The 17,500-nt window shown below is 41.9% G+C and overlaps 1 protein-coding gene across 14 annotated transcripts in view; it reads right to left on the bottom strand.

Moving 5' to 3' along the window:
- LOC117733031 (extracellular sulfatase Sulf-2-like) overlaps positions 1–17,500 on the bottom strand; it is a 75,823-nt gene that overhangs the window by 6,121 nt on the left and 52,202 nt on the right. For 12 of the 14 annotated variants that reach the window (XM_034536330.1, XM_034536324.1, XM_034536325.1 and 9 more), the window contains 6 exons: positions 9,213–9,414; positions 6,879–6,975; positions 3,112–3,206; positions 2,976–3,035; positions 1,014–1,183; positions 521–663 (listed from right to left, as the gene is read on the bottom strand). In XM_034536330.1, the coding sequence (XP_034392221.1) occupies positions 521–663; positions 1,014–1,183; positions 2,976–3,035; positions 3,112–3,206; positions 6,879–6,975; positions 9,213–9,414 (767 nt within the window). The remainder of the gene's footprint in view (positions 1–520; positions 664–1,013; positions 1,184–2,975; positions 3,036–3,111; positions 3,207–6,878; positions 6,976–9,212; positions 9,415–17,500) is intronic. The other 2 variants (XM_034536335.1, XM_034536334.1) reach the window with 1 other exon arrangement.

Below are 17,500 nucleotides of genomic sequence, written 5' to 3' on the forward strand. Positions count from 1 at the left end.
AACATGTTTTCAGATACATATTGTACTTTTGTGTGTGTTCATGTGCGTGTGTATGTGTGTGTCTGTGTGTTTTTGCGTGTATGTGTGATTGTGTGTGTCTGTGTGTGTGTCTGTGTGTGTGTGGTGTCTGTGTGTGGTGTCTGTGTGTGGTGTCTGTGTGTGTGTGTGGTGTCTGTGTGTGTCTGTGTCTGTGTGTGTGTGTGGTGTCTGTGTGTGTGTGGTGTCTGTGTGTGGTGTCTGTGTGTGTGTGTGTGGTGTCTGTGTGTGTATGTGTGTGTGTCTGTGTGTGTGTGTGGTGTCTGTGTGTGTATGTGTGTGTGTCTGTGTGTGTCTGTGTGTGGTGTCTGTGTGTGTGTGGTGTCTGTGTGTGGTGTCTGTGTGTGTGTGTGTGGTGTCTGTGTGTGTATGTGTGTGTGTCTCTGTGTGTGTGTGGTGTCTGTGTGTGTGTGTGTGTGTGTGTCTGTGTGTGTCTGTGTGTGTGTGTCTGTGTGTGTCTGTGTGTGTGTGTCTGTGTGTGTACCTGGTATGGGTCTGTGTTCAGGTCAAAGAACTCCAGGAAGCCGGTTGCAAACTCACAGAACAGGAAGTTGTGAGTCTCGTTTATCGTCCTCAGACACCAGTAAGTGTTGTTGTTGGCGCTGGTACAGGCACAGAACGAACCCACTGACACACACAGACACACACAGACAGACACACACAGACACACACAGACACACAGACACACACACACACACACAGACACACAGACACACACACACACACACAGACACCACACACACAGACAGACACACACAGACACACACAGACACACACAGACACACACAGACACCACACACACACAGACACACACAGACACACACAGACACCACACACACACAGACACACACAGACACACACAGACACAGTTAGAAACCATACAGTACAATTTCCAATTGAATATAGTAACTTCACTGTGTGTGTGTGTGTGTGTGTGTGCGTGTGTGTGTGTCTGTGTGTGTGTGTGTGCGTCCTACATGTCCAGTAGGGGGCAGTGTGCCAGTGCTGGTTGTCGTGAGTGAAGCAGGTGAGTCCGGGCATCGAACACGTGTCGTTGTTTCTGATCCTCTTGATTATCTTCCTCATTTTCTTCCTCCTCTTCTGCTCCTTCAGAAGCCACGCCTTCCTGTCCCGAGCCCCGCCCTTACTGCACACACACACACACATAAAACATGCATTAAACACATACACACACACATAAAACATGCATTAAACACACACACACACATAAAACATGCATTAAACACATACACACACACATAAAACATGCATTAAACACACACACACACATAAAACATGCATTAAACACATACACACACACATAAAACATGCATTAAACACACACACACGCACATAAAACATGCATTAAACACACACACACACACATAAAACATGCATTAAACACATACACACACACATAAAACATGCATTAAACACACACACACACACATAAAACATGCATTAAACACATACACACACACATAAAACATGCATTAAACACACACACACACACACACATAAAACATGCATTAAACACACACACACACACATAAAACATGCATTAAACACACACACACACACACATAAAACATGCATTAAACACACGCACACACATAAAACATGCATTAAACACATACACACACACATAAAACATGCATTAAACACACACACATAAAACATGCATTAAACACACACACACACACATAAAACATGCATTAAACACACACACACACACACACTTCACTGTTAGCTGTTGGCCTTAGTCGCCATGTTGAGAGCTGTTGAGAGTCAATTAAAATGCTCCCAATCTTATAGTATGCAAGTACAGGTGAGAGGTACATGTTGTACTTTTACTGTACTACATCTCAGAGGTACATGTTGTACTTATACTGTACTACACCTCAGAGGTACATGTTGTACTTTTACTGTACTACATCTCAGAGGTACATGTTGTACTTTATACTGTACTACATCTCAGAGGTACATGTTGTACTTTATACTGTACTACATCTCAGAGGTACATGTTGTACTTTATACTGTACTACACCTCAGAGGTACATGTACTTTATACTGTACTACACCTCAGAGGTACATGTACTTTATACTGTACTACACCTCAGAGGTACATGTTATACTTTATACTGTACTACATCTCAGAGGTACATGTTGTACTTTATACTGTACTACATCTGAGAGGTACATGTTGTACTTTATACTGTTCTACATCTCAGAGGTACATGTTGTACTTATACTGTACTACATCTCAGAGGTACATGTTGTACTTTATACTGTACTACACCTCAGAGGTACATGTAGTACTTTATACTGTACTACATCTGAGAGGTACATGTTGTACTTTATACTGTTCTACATCTCAGAGGTACATGTTGTACTTTATACTGTACTACATCTGAGAGGTACATGTTGTACTTTATACTGTACTACACCTCAGAGGTACATGTAGTACTTTATACTGTACTACATCTCAGAGGTACATGTTGTACTTTATACTGTTCTACATCTCAGAGGTACATGTTGTACTTTATACTGTACTACACCTCAGAGGTACATGTACTTTATACTGTACTACATCTCAGAGGTACATGTTGTACTTTATACTGTTCTACATCTCAGAGGTACATGTAGTACTTTATACTGTACTACATCTCAGAGGTACATGTTGTACTTTATACTGTACTACATCTCAGAGGTACATGTAGTACTTTATACTGTACTACATCTCAGAGGTACATGTTGTACTTTCACAGTACATCTCAGAGGTACACTTGGACTTTCACAGTACATCTCAGAGGTACACGTTGTACTTTCACAGTACATCTCAGAGGTACACGTTGTACTTTCACAGTACATCTCAGAGGTACATGTTGTACTTTCACAGTACATCTCAGAGGTACACGTTGTACTTTCACAGTACAGACCTGAAGGGGTGTCCTCCACCTGCTCTGTACCTCAGCTTGCTCTTCAGTTTGGACTTAAACCTGAAAAACATACAGGTTACCACACTGGTGTGTGTGTGTGTGTGTGTGTGTGTGTGTGTGTGTGTGTCTCACTCACAGGTATTTATTACAGTCACACTCCAGGGGGCGGGCCTTCTTCAGGTGACCTCTGACCTCCCTCAGGTTCTTGATCTTTGTCTGCAGCGTCTCAATCTGACAGGAAGAGAACATTGAAGTACTTGTACTCTGCTGCAAGAGGAAGTATGTGAAGTATGTGAAGTATGTGAAGTATGTGAAGTATGTGAAGTATGTGACGTATGTGACGTATGTGAAGTATGTGACGTATGTGAAGTATGTGAAGTATGTGAAGTATGTGAAGTATGTGACGTATGTGACGTATGTGAAGTATGTGAAGTATGTGAAGTATGTGAAGTATGTGAAGTATGTGACGTATGTGAAGTATGTGACGTATGTGACGTATGTGACGTATGTGACGTATGTGACGTATGTGACGTATGTGAAGTATGTGAAGTATGTGACGTATGTGACGTATGTGAAGTATGTGAAGTATGTGAAGTATGTGAAGTATGTGACGTATGTGAAGTATGTGAAGTATGTGAAGTATGTGAAGTATGTGACGTATGTGACGTATGTGACGTATGTGAAGTATGTGAAGTATGTGACGTATGTGAAGTATGTGAAGTATGTGAAGTATGTGAAGTATGTGACGTATGTGACGTATGTGACGTATGTGAAGTATGTGAAGTATGTGACGTATGTGAAGTATGTGAAGTATGTGAAGTATGTGAAGTATGTGAAGTATGTGACGTATGTGAAGTATGTGAAGTATGTGACGTATGTGAAGTATGTGAAGTATGTGACGTATGTGAAGTATGTGACGTATGTGAAGTATGTGAAGTATGTGACGTATGTGAAGTATGTGAAGTATGTGACGTATGTGAAGTATGTGAAGTATGTGAAGTATGTGAAGTATGTGAAGTATGTGACGTATGTGAAGTATGTGACGTATGTGACGTATGTGAAGTATGTGAAGTATGTGACGTATGTGAAGTATGTGAAGTATGTGACGTATGTGAAGTATGTGACGTATGTGAAGTATGTGAAGTATGTGACGTATGTGACGTATGTGAAGTATGTGAAGTATGTGAAGTATGTGACGTAGTGAAGTATGTGAAGTATGTGACGTATGTGAAGTATGTGACGTATGTGACGTATGTGACGTAGTGAAGTATGTGACGTATGTGAAGTATGTGAAGTATGTGACGTATGTGACGTATGTGAAGTATGTGAAGTATGTGACGTAGTGAAGTATGTGAAGTATGTGACGTATGTGAAGTATGTGACGTATGTGACGTATGTGACGTAGTGAAGTATGTGACGTATGTGAAGTATGTGAAGTATGTGACGTATGTGAAGTATGTGAAGTATGTGACGTATGTGAAGTATGTGAAGTATGTGACGTATGTGAAGTATGTGAAGTATGTGACGTATGTGACGTATGTGACGTAGTGAAGTATGTGAAGTATGTGACGTAGTGAAGTATGTGAAGTATGTGACGTATGTGACGTATGTGACGTTGTGAAGTATGTGAAGTATGTGACGTATGTGACGTATGTGACGTAGTGAAGTATGTGACGTAGTGAAGTATGTGAAGTATGTGACGTATGTGAAGTATGTGACGTATATGACGTATGTGACGTAGTGAAGTATGTGAAGTATGTGACGTATGTGTACTTTGTACTGCAGCTCAGTTATCTGACTAAAACATGTGAGGGGTTTATAAAATGTCATGTTTTGAGTACTTATGTGTACTAATAGATTAATGTATAATTTGCAAGTGATGTGAATCAATTAGTTGGTTGCATACTGTGACTTATTTCTATAATGTTAATAATGTTAATGCATTAGTTATAATGTTAATAATGTTAATGCTTTAGTTATAATGTTAACAATGTTAATGCATTAGTTATAATGTAAACAATGTTAATGCATTAGTTATAATGTAAACAATGTTAATGCTTTAGTTATAATGTTAACAATGTTAATGCTTTAGTTATAATGTTAACAATGTTAATGCATTAGTTATAATGTTTATAAAGTTAATGCATTAGTTATAATGTTTATAAAGTTAATGCATTAGTTTTGATGTCAACAATGTTAATGCATTAGTTACAATGTCAACAATGTTAATGGATTGTTATATTTTTAACAATCTTAATGCATTAGTTATAAGTTAACAATGTTAATGCATTAGTTATAATGTTAATGCATTAGTTATAATGTTAACAATGTTAATGCATTAGTTATAATGTCAACAATGTTAATGCATTAGTTATAATGTCAACAAGGTTAATGCATTAGTTATAATGTTAACAATGTTAATGCATTAGTTATAATGTTAACAATGTTAATGCATTAGTTATAATGTTTATAAAGTTAATGCATTAGTTATAATGTTTATAAAGTTAATGCATTAGTTATAATGTTAATGCTTAGTTATAATGTTAATGCATTAGTTATAATGTTAACAATGTTAATGCATTAGTTATAATGTTAACAAGGTTAATGCATTAGTTATAATGTTAACAATGTTAATGCATTAGTTATAATGTTAACAATGTTAATGCATTAGTTATAATGTTTATAATATTAATGCATTAGTTTTGATGTCAACAATGTTAATGCATTAGTTATGATGTTAACAATGTTAATGCATTAGTTACAATGTCAACAATGTTAATGGATTGTTCTATTTTTAACAATCTTAATGCATTAGTTATAATGTTAACAATGTTAATGCATTAGTTATAATGTTAATGCATTAGTTATATTGTTAACAATGTTAATGCAATAGTTATATCGTTAATACATTAGTTATAATGTCAACAATGTTAACACAATAGTTACAATGTTAATGCATTAGTTATATTGTTAACAATGTTAATGCATTAGTTACAATGTCAACAATGTTAACACAATAGTTACAATGTTAATGCATTAGTTATAATGTTAATGCTTTCATTATAATGTTAACAATGTTAATGCATTAGTTACAATGTTAATGCTTAGTTATAATGGTAATGCATTAGTTATAATGTCAACACTGTTAATGCATTAGTTATAATGTCAACAATGTTAATGCATTAGTTATAATGTTAATGCTTAGTTATAATGTTAACAATGTTAATGCATTAGTTATGTTTATCATGTTAATGCATTAGTTATAATGTCAACACTATTAATGCATTAGTTATAATGTTAACAATGTTAATGCATTAGTTATGTTTATCATGTTAATGCATTAGTTATAATGTCAACACTATTAATGCATTAGTTATAATGTCAACAATGTTAATGCATTAGTTATAATGTTAATGCTTAGTTATAATGTTAACAATGTTAATGCATTAGTTATAATGTCAACACTGTTAATGCATTAGTTATAATGTCAACAATGTTAATGCATTAGTTATAATGTTAATGCTTAGTTATAATGTTAATGCATTAGTTATAATGTCAACAATGTTAATGCATTAGTTATAATGTTAATGCTTAGTTATAATGTTAATGCATTAGTTATAATGTCAACACTGTTAATGCATTAGTTATAATGTTAATGCTTAGTTATAATGTTAATGCATTAGTTATAATGTCAACACTGTTAATGCATTAGTTATAATGTTAATGCATTAGTTATAATGTTTATAATGTTAATGTGTTTGTAATAATATAAATATTGTTAATGGTTCAGGGATAGAGCTAATAGTGTTAAAGTTCTTTCCCTGTGTAGTACTAGTATTTTCCCTGAAGTAACACATTATTTCCCTGTGTACTAGTACTTTCCTGCAGTACTGGGTGAGTTACCTCATGGTCGATGTGCAGCTTGTGGTCCTTCCAGGCCTGCAGAGACTGATACACTCCATTCTCACACTGGATGGAGGCGTTGGGGAGAATCGAACATCTGGAGAAAGCAAGAAGAAACAGAGTGGAACATCTGGAGTAAACATGAAGAAACAGAGTGGAACATCTGGAGTAAACATGAAGAAACAGAGTGGAACATCTGGAGAAAGCAAGAACAAACAGAGTGGAACATCTGGAGTAAACATGAAGAAACAGAGTGGAACATCTGGAGTAAACATGAAGAAACAGAGTGGAACATCTGGAGAAAGCAAGAACAAACAGAGTGGAACATCTGGAGTAAACATGAAGAAACAGAGTGGAACATCTGGAGAAAGCAAGAACAAACAGAGTGGAACATCTGGAGTAAACATGAAGAAACAGAGTGGAACATCTGGAGTAAACATGAAGAAACAGAGTGGAACATCTGAAGAAAGCAAGAACAAACAGAGTGGAACATCTGGAGTAAACATGAAGAAACAGAGTGGAACATCCGGAGTAAACATGAAGAAACAGAGTGGAACATCTGGAGTAAATATGAAGAAACAGAGTGGAACATCTGGAGTAAATATGAAGAAACAGAGTGGAACATCTGGAGTAAACATGAAGAAACAGAGTGGAACACCTGGAGTAAATATAAAGAAACAGAGTGGAACATCTGGAGTAAACATGAAGAAACAGAGTGGAACACCTGGAGTAAATATGAAGAAACAGAGTGGAACATCCGGAGTAAACATGAAGAAACAGAGTGGAACATCTGGAGTAAACATGAAGAAACAGAGTGGAACATCTGGAGTAAACATGAAGAAACAGAGCGGAACATCTGGAGTAAACATGAAGAAACAGAGTGGAACATCTGGAAAAAGCAAGAAGACACTTTAATGGCAAAAGACTGTCATTGTGTGACTTTCACACTTGTTCCTTAATGTGTTAGTTCATAAAATAAAGATAATTTCACAGCCGGTGGATTCAGCTCCTTCCATCTGTGCTGATGGTTCTCATGAGAACCGTTATGATATACCGTTATTATACCATCAGCACAGATGGTTCTCACAAGGAGCTGTTAGCATCCTCTGAATCACGGTTCTCACCATTTTCAGTGATGTTCCCGTAATCAACGCAGAGTATTTTTGGTTTAAAACATGTAAACCACAGCTCACTTTAGAATATATATAAATCAGTTCATGAACTTAGTTTTAATGAATATTTTTAAATAGATTTTTGAATTGATGCTTATTTAAAATATGTATATTTTTTAACCGTACTGGAGGGCCTTCACGTACCCCATTTGAGAACCGCTGCTCTAAATGCTAAGGAAAGGTGCTTTAACGCTTCCTTTCCTATCTCCTTTAGCATAGGAAACACCTCCTTCACCCAAAGAAAAGACGATAATGACGACCCACAATTCCTTGCGGCGGCGACATTTAAAGCGTCGCACAATGAAAACAAACATTATGTTTATCTTTGAATAATCATATAGTCGTGAACTAATGAGATTCATGTAGAGGAATATTAGTAGACAGTGACCATCCTTTAGTTTCATTTAACATGTATATATTGACATTGAATATGTAACGAATAAGTAAAAATAAACAAATAAATTGAACAGTAAATAAAACAAACACAAAAACAAGAATTATCATTCAAATATCAATCGAGGCCTGTGTTGAATTATTATAGTAAAATATAACTGAACAATTGAATCTACATCATAACACAAAGGAATATTGATCTCGATCAGTTTCATTGATCTTGATCAGTTTCATTGATACTGATCAGTTTCATTGATATTAATCAATTTCATTGATCTTGATCAGTTTCATTGATACTGATCAGTTTCATTGATATTAATCAATTTCATTGATCTTGATCAGTTTCATTGATACTGATCAGTTTCATTGATATTAATCAATTTCATTGATCTTGATCAGTTTCATTGATCTTGATCAGTTTCATTGATACTGATCAGTTTCATTGATATTAATCAATTTCATTGATCTTGATCAGTTTCATTGATACTGATCAGTTTCATTGATATTAATCAGTTTCATTGATATTAATCAGTTTCATTGATACTGATCAGTTTCATTGATATTAATCAGTTTCATTGATATTGATCAGTTTCATTGATACTGATCAGTTTCATTGATAGTGGAAGTGGAGTCGGATTGTCTCCTTTCCTAACTCCTAATGAACTCTCCACTTCTTTTCTTGACCGTGTGACGTTTTCCATCGAGGAAAAGTGGTTAGGAAAGGAGGTTAGGAGGTGATGATTGATGTGCAGCAACGACCTCGACTCACCTGTGCGTGACCTTGTGGGAGTTGGGCGGGGTCACGGCGTTGGGAACTCCTCCCATCCCACTGAACTCGTCCTCAGACTCGTTTCTGATTGGCTGAGCCCAGTCGGTTCCATCCACCGAGCTGCGGTTCACGGGGTAGCTGTTCTCCGTGGAGGCGGAGCGGCTGAACCGGTTCCTGGAGTAACTCTTCAAGGCTTTGAACTCTGACACAGAAACAGAAACTACTGAAGCATCTTTTCATCGGAAAGTAACAGAGAAAAGGAGTAACAGCCCTAACTAACCCTAACAGCCCTAACAGCCCTAACTAACCCTAACAGCCCTAACAACCCTAACAACCCTAACAGCCCTAACAGCCCTAACAACCCTAACAACCCTAACAACCCTAACTAACCCTAACAACCCTAACAGCCCTAACAGCCCTAACTAACCCTAACAACCCTAACTAACCCTAACAGCCCTAACTAACCCTAACAGCCCTAACTAACCCTAACAGCCCTAACAGCCCTAACTAACCCTAACAACCCTAACTAACCCTAACAGCCCTAACTAACCCTAACAGCCCTAACTAACCCTAACAGCCCTAACAGCCCTAACTAACCCTAACAGCCCTAACAGCCCTAACTAACCCTAACAGCCCTAACAGCCCTAACTAACCCTAACTAACCCTAAAAGCCCTAACAGCCCTAACTAACCCTAACAGCCCTAACAACCCTAACTAACCCTAACAACCCTAACAGCCCTAACTAACCCTAACAACCCTAACTAACCCTAACATCCCTAACAGCCCTAACAGCCAAAACAACCCTAACAGCCCTAACAGCCCTAACTAACCCTAACAGCCCTAACAGCCCTAACTAACCCTAACTAACCCTAACAGCCCTAACAGCCCTAACTAACCCTAACTAGCCCTAACAGCCCTAACAACCCTAACTAACCCTAACTAACCCTAACATCCCTAACAGCCCTAACAGCCCTAACAGCCAAAACAACCCTAACAGCCCTAACAGCCCTAACAACCCTAACAGCCCTAACTAACCCTAAAAGCCCTAACTAACCCTAACAACCCTAACAGCCCTAACTAACCCTAACAACCCTAACTAACCCTAACATCCCTAACAACCCTAACAGCAAAAACAACCCTAACAGCCCTAACAGCCCTAACTAACCCTAACAGCCCTAACAGCCCTAACTAACCCTAACTAACCCTAACAGCCCTAACAGCCCTAACTAACCCTAACTAGCCCTAACAGCCCTAACAACCCTAACTAACCCTAACAACCCTAACTAACCCTAACATCCCTAACAGCCCTAACAGCCCTAACAGCCAAAACAACCCTAACAGCCCTAACAGCCCTAACTAACCCTAACAGCCCTAACAGCCCTAACTAACCCTAACTAACCCTAACAGCCCTAACAGCCCTAACTAACCCTAACTAGCCCTAACAGCCCTAACAACCCTAACTAACCCTAACTAACCCTAACAACCCTAACTAACCCTAACATCCCTAACAGCCCTAACAGCCCTAACAGCCAAAACAACCCTAACAACCCTAAGAGCCCTAACTAACCCTAACAACCCTAACTAACCCTAACTAACCCTAACAGCCCTAACAGCCCTAACAGCCCTAACAGCCCTAACTAACCCTAACAGCCCTAACAGCCCTAACAACCCTAACTAACCCTAACAGCCCTAACAGCCCTAACAGCCCTAACAGCCCTAACAACCCTAACTAACCCTAACAGCCCTAACAGCCCTAACAGCCCTAACAGCCCTAACAACCCTAACAACCCTAACAGCCCTAACAGCCCTAACAACCCTAACAACCCTAAATAACCCTAACTAACCCTAACAACCCTAACAGCCCTAACAGCCCTAACAACCCTAACAGCCCTAACAACCCTAACAGCCCTAACAGCCCTAACAACCCTAACAGCCCTAACAGCCCTAACTAACCCTAACAACCCTAACAGCCCTAACAGCCCTAACAACCCTAACTAACCCTAACAGCCCTAACAGCCCTAACATCCCTAACAGCCCTAACAGCCAAAACAACCCTAACAACCCTAAGAGCCCTAACTAACCCTAACAACCCTAACTAACCCTAACTAACCCTAACAGCCCTAACAGCCCTAACTAACCCTAACAGCCCTAACAGCCCTAACAACCCTAACTAACCCTAACAGCCCTAACAGCCCTAACAGCCCTAACAGCCCTAACAACCCTAACAACCCTAACAGCCCTAACAGCCCTAACAACCCTAACAACCCTAACTAACCCTAACTAACCCTAACAACCCTAACAGCCCTAACAGCCCTAACAACCCTAACAGCCCTAACAACCCTAACAGCCCTAACAGCCCTAACAACCCTAACAGCCCTAACAGCCCTAACTAACCCTAACAACCCTAACAGCCCTAACAGCCCTAACAACCCTAACTAACCCTAACAGCCCTAACAACCCTAACAACCCTAACTAACCCTAACAACCCTAACAACCCTAACAGCCCTAACAGCCCTAACAACCCTAACAGCCCTAACAACCCTAACAGCCCTAACAGCCCTAACAACCCTAACAGCCCTAACAACCCTAACAGCCCTAACAACCCTAACAGCCCTAACAGCCCTAACAGCCCTAACAACCCTAACAACCCTAACAGCCCTAACAGCCCTAACAACCCTAACAACCCTAACAACCCTAACTAACCCTAACTAACCCTAACAACCCTAACAGCCCTAACAACCCTAACAACCCTAACAGCCCTAACAACCCTAACAGCCCTAACAGCCCTAACAACCCTAACAGCCCTAACAGCCCTAACAGCCCTAACAGCCCTAACAACCCTAACAGCCCTAACAGCCCTAACAGCCCTAACTAACCCTAACTAACCCTAACAACCCTAACAGCCCTAACAGCCCTAACAACCCTAACAGCCCTAACAGCCCTAACAACCCTAACAACCCTAACAGCCCTAACAACCCTAACAGCCCTAACAACCCTAACAGCCCTAACAGCCCTAACAGCCCTAACTAACCCTAACAACCCTAAAAGCCCTAACAGCCCTAACAACCCTAACAGCCCTAACAGCCCTAACAACCCTAACAACCCTAACAGCCCTAACAGCCCTAACAGCCCTAACAGCCCTAACTAACCCTAACAACCCTAACAACCCTAACAACCCTAACTAACCCTAACAACCCTAACAGCCCTAACAGCCCTAACAACCCTAACAACCCTAACAGCCCTAACAGCCCTAACTAACCCTAACAGCCCTAACAGCCCTAACTAACCCTAACAGCCCTAACAGTCCTAACTAACCCTAACAGCCCTAACAACCCTAACTAACCCTTACAGCCCTAACAGCCCTAACAGCCCTAACAACCCTAACTAACCCTAACAGCCCTAACAACCCTAACTAACCCTAACAGCCCTAACAGCCCTAACAACCCTAACTAACCCTAACAACCCTAACAGCCCTAACAACCCTAACAACCCTAAGAACCCTAACTAACCCTAACAGCCCTAACAACCCTAACAGCCCTAACAACCCTAACTAACCCTAACAGCCCTAACAACCCTAACTAACCCTAACAGCCCTAACAGCCCGAACAACCCTAACCAACCCTAACAGCTCTAACAGCCCTAACAACCCTAACTAACCCTAACAACCCTAACTAACCCTAACAGCCCTAACAACCCTAACAGCCCTAACAACCCTAACTAACCCTAACAGCCCTAACAACCCTAACAGCCCTAACAGCCCTAACAACCCTAACAGCCCTAACAACCCTAACAACCCTAACTAACCCTAACAGCCCTAACAGCCCTAACAACCCTAACTAACCCTAACTAACCCTAACAGCCCTAACAACCCTAACAGCCCTAACAACCCTAACTAACCCTAACAGCCCTAACAACCCTAACAGCCCTAACAGCCCTAACAACCCTAACTAACCCTAACAGCCCTAACAGCCCTAACAACCCTAACTAACCCTAACAGCCCTAACAGCCCTAACAACCCTAACTAACCCTAACAGCCCTAACAGCCCTAACTAACCCTAACAGCCCTAACAACCCTAACAGCCCTAACAACCCTAACTAACCCTAACAGCCCTAACAACCCTAACAGCCCTAACAACCCTAACTAACCCTAACAGCCCTAACTAACCCTAACAGCCCTAACAACCCTGACAGCCCTAACTAACCCTAACAGCCCTAACAACCCTGACAGCCCTAACTAACCCTAACAGCCCTAACAACGCTAACAGCCCTAACAACCCTGACAGCCCTAACTAACCCTAACAGCCCTAATAACCCTAACTAACCCTAACAGCCCTAACAACCCTGACAGCCCTAACTAACCCTAACAGCCCTAACAACCCTAACAACCCTGACAGCCCTAACTAACCCTAACAGCCCTAACAGCCCTAACAACCCTAACTAACCCTAACTAACCCTAACAGCCCTAACAACCCTAACAGCCCTAACAACCCTAACTAACCCTAACAGCCCTAACAACCCTAACAGCCCTAACAGCCCTAACAACCCTAACTAACCCTAACAGCCCTAACAGCCCTAACAACCCTAACTAACCCTAACAGCCCTAACAGCCCTAACAACCCTAACTAACCCTAACAGCCCTAACAGCCCTAACTAACCCTAACAGCCCTAACAACCCTAACAGCCCTAACAACCCTAACTAACCCTAACAGCCCTAACAACCCTAACAGCCCTAACAACCCTAACTAACCCTAACAGCCCTAACTAACCCTAACAGCCCTAACAACCCTGACAGCCCTAACTAACCCTAACAGCCCTAACAACCCTGACAGCCCTAACTAACCCTAACAGCCCTAACAACGCTAACAGCCCTAACAACCCTGACAGCCCTAACTAACCCTAACAGCCCTAATAACCCTAACTAACCCTAACAGCCCTAACAACCCTGACAGCCCTAACTAACCCTAACAGCCCTAACAACCCTAACTAACCCTAACAGCCCTAACTAACCCTAACAGCCCTAACAACCCTAACAGCCCTAACAACCCTAACTAACCCTAACAGCCCTAACTAACCCTAACAGCCCTAACAGCCCTAACTAACCCTAACAAACCATAACAGCCCTAACTAACCCTAACAACCCTAACTAACCCTAACAGCCCTAACAGCCCTAACAAACCTAACATCCCTAATAACCCTAACTAACCCCTAACAGCCCTAACAACCCTAACTAACCCTAACAGCCCTAACTAACCCTAACAGCCCTAACAGCCCTAACTAACCCTAACAACCCTAACAGCCCTAACTAACCCTAACAACCCTAACTAACCCTAACAGCCCTAACAACCCTAACAGCCCTAACTAACCCTAACAGCCCTAACACCCCTAACTAACCCTAACAGCCCTAACAGCCCTAACAACCCTAACAGCCCTAACTAACCCTAACAGCCCTAACAACCCTAACAGCCCTAACAACCCTAACTAACCCTAACAGCCCTAACAACCCTAACAGCCCTAACAGCCCTAACAACCCTAACAGCCCTAACAACCCTAACTAACCCTAACAGCCCTAACAGCCCTAACAACCCTAACTAACCCTAACAGCCCTAACAGCCCTAACTAACCCTAACAGCCCTAACAAGCCTAACAGCCCTAACAACCCTAACTAACCCTAACAGCCCTAACAACCCTAACAGCCCTAACAACCCTAACTAACCCTAACAGCCCTAACTAACCCTAACAGCCCTAACAACCCTGACAGCCCTAACTAACCCTAACAGCCCTAACAGCCCTAACAGCCCTAACAACCCTGACAGCCCTAACTAACCCTAACAGCCCTAACAACACTAACAGCCCTAACAACCCTGACAGCCCTAACTAACCCTAACAGCCCTAACTAACCCTAACAGCCCTAACTAACCCTAACAGCCCTAACAACCCTGACAGCCCTAACTAACCCTAACAGCCCTAACAACACTAACAGCCCTAACAACCCTGACAGCCCTAACTAACCCTAACAGCCCTAACAACCCTAACAGCCCTAACAACCCTAACAACCCTAACTAACCCTAACAGCCCTAACAGCCCTAACAACCCTAACTAACCCTAACTAACCCTAACAGCCCTAACAACCCTAACAGCCCTAACAACCCTAACTAACCCTAACAGCCCTAACAACCCTAACAGCCCTAACAGCCCTAACAACCCTAACTAACCCTAACAGCCCTAACAGCCCTAACAACCCTAACTAACCCTAACAGCCCTAACAGCCCTAACAACCCTAACTAACCCTAACAGCCCTAACAGCCCTAACTAACCCTAACAGCCCTAACAACCCTAACAGCCCTAACAACCCTAACTAACCCTAACAGCCCTAACAACCCTAACAGCCCTAACAACCCTAACTAACCCTAACAGCCCTAACTAACCCTAACAGCCCTAACAACCCTGACAGCCCTAACTAACCCTAACAGCCCTAACAACCCTGACAGCCCTAACTAACCCTAACAGCCCTAACAACGCTAACAGCCCTAACAACCCTGACAGCCCTAACTAACCCTAACAGCCCTAATAACCCTAACTAACCCTAACAGCCCTAACAACCCTGACAGCCCTAACTAACCCTAACAGCCCTAACAACCCTAACAACCCTGACAGCCCTAACTAACCCTAACAGCCCTAACAGCCCTAACAACCCTAACTAACCCTAACTAACCCTAACAGCCCTAACAACCCTAACAGCCCTAACAACCCTAACTAACCCTAACAGCCCTAACAACCCTAACAGCCCTAACAGCCCTAACAACCCTAACTAACCCTAACAGCCCTAACAGCCCTAACAACCCTAACTAACCCTAACAGCCCTAACAGCCCTAACAACCCTAACTAACCCTAACAGCCCTAACAGCCCTAACTAACCCTAACAGCCCTAACAACCCTAACAGCCCTAACAACCCTAACTAACCCTAACAGCCCTAACAACCCTAACAGCCCTAACAACCCTAACTAACCCTAACAGCCCTAACTAACCCTAACAGCCCTAACAACCCTGACAGCCCTAACTAACCCTAACAGCCCTAACAACCCTGACAGCCCTAACTAACCCTAACAGCCCTAACAACGCTAACAGCCCTAACAACCCTGACAGCCCTAACTAACCCTAACAGCCCTAATAACCCTAACTAACCCTAACAGCCCTAACAACCCTGACAGCCCTAACTAACCCTAACAGCCCTAACAACCCTAACTAACCCTAACAGCCCTAACTAACCCTAACAGCCCTAACAGCCCTAACAACCCTAACAGCCCTAACAACCCTAACTAACCCTAACAGCCCTAACTAACCCTAACAGCCCTAACAGCCCTAACTAACCCTAACAACCATAACAGCCCTAACTAACCCTAACAACCCTAACTAACCCTAACAGCCCTAACAGCCCTAACAACCCTAACATCCCTAATAACCCTAACTAACCCTAACAGCCCTAACAACCCTAACTAACCCTAACAGCCCTAACTAACCCTAACAGCCCTAACAGCCCTAACTAACCCTAACAACCCTAACAGCCCTAACTAACCCTAACAACCCTAACTAACCCTAACAGCCCTAACAACCCTAACAGCCCTAACTAACCCTAACAGCCCTAACAACCCTAACTAACCCTAACAGCCCTAACAGCCCTAACAACCCTAACAGCCCTAACTAACCCTAACAGCCCTAACAACCCTAACAGCCCTAACAACCCTAACTAACCCTAACAGCCCTAACAACCCTAACAGCCCTAACAGCCCTAACAACCCTAACAGCCCTAACAACCCTAACTAACCCTAACAGCCCTAACAGCCCTAACAACCCTAACTAACCCTAACAGCCCTAACAGCCCTAACTAACCCTAACAGCCCTAACAAGCCTAACAGCCCTAACAACCCTAACTAACCCTAACAGCCCTAACAACCCTAACAGCCCTAACAACCCTAACTAACCCTAACAGCCCTAACTAACCCTAACAGCCCTAACAACCCTGACAGCCCTAACTAACCCTAACAGCCCTAACAACACTAACAGCCCTAACAACCCTGACAGCCCTAACTAACCCTAACAGCCCTAACAACCCTGACAGCCCTAACTAACCCTAACAGCCCTAACAACGCTAACAGCCCTAACAACCCTGACAGCCCTAACTAACCCTTACAGCCCTAACAACCCTAACTAACCCTAACAGCCCTAACAACCCTGACAGCCCTAACTAACCCTAACAGCCCTAACAACCCTAACTAACCCTAACAGCCCT

Source organism: Cyclopterus lumpus, chromosome 7 (genome assembly GCF_009769545.1).
Source record: "Cyclopterus lumpus isolate fCycLum1 chromosome 7, fCycLum1.pri, whole genome shotgun sequence".
Classification (NCBI taxonomy): Eukaryota; Metazoa; Chordata; class Actinopteri; order Perciformes; family Cyclopteridae; genus Cyclopterus; species Cyclopterus lumpus.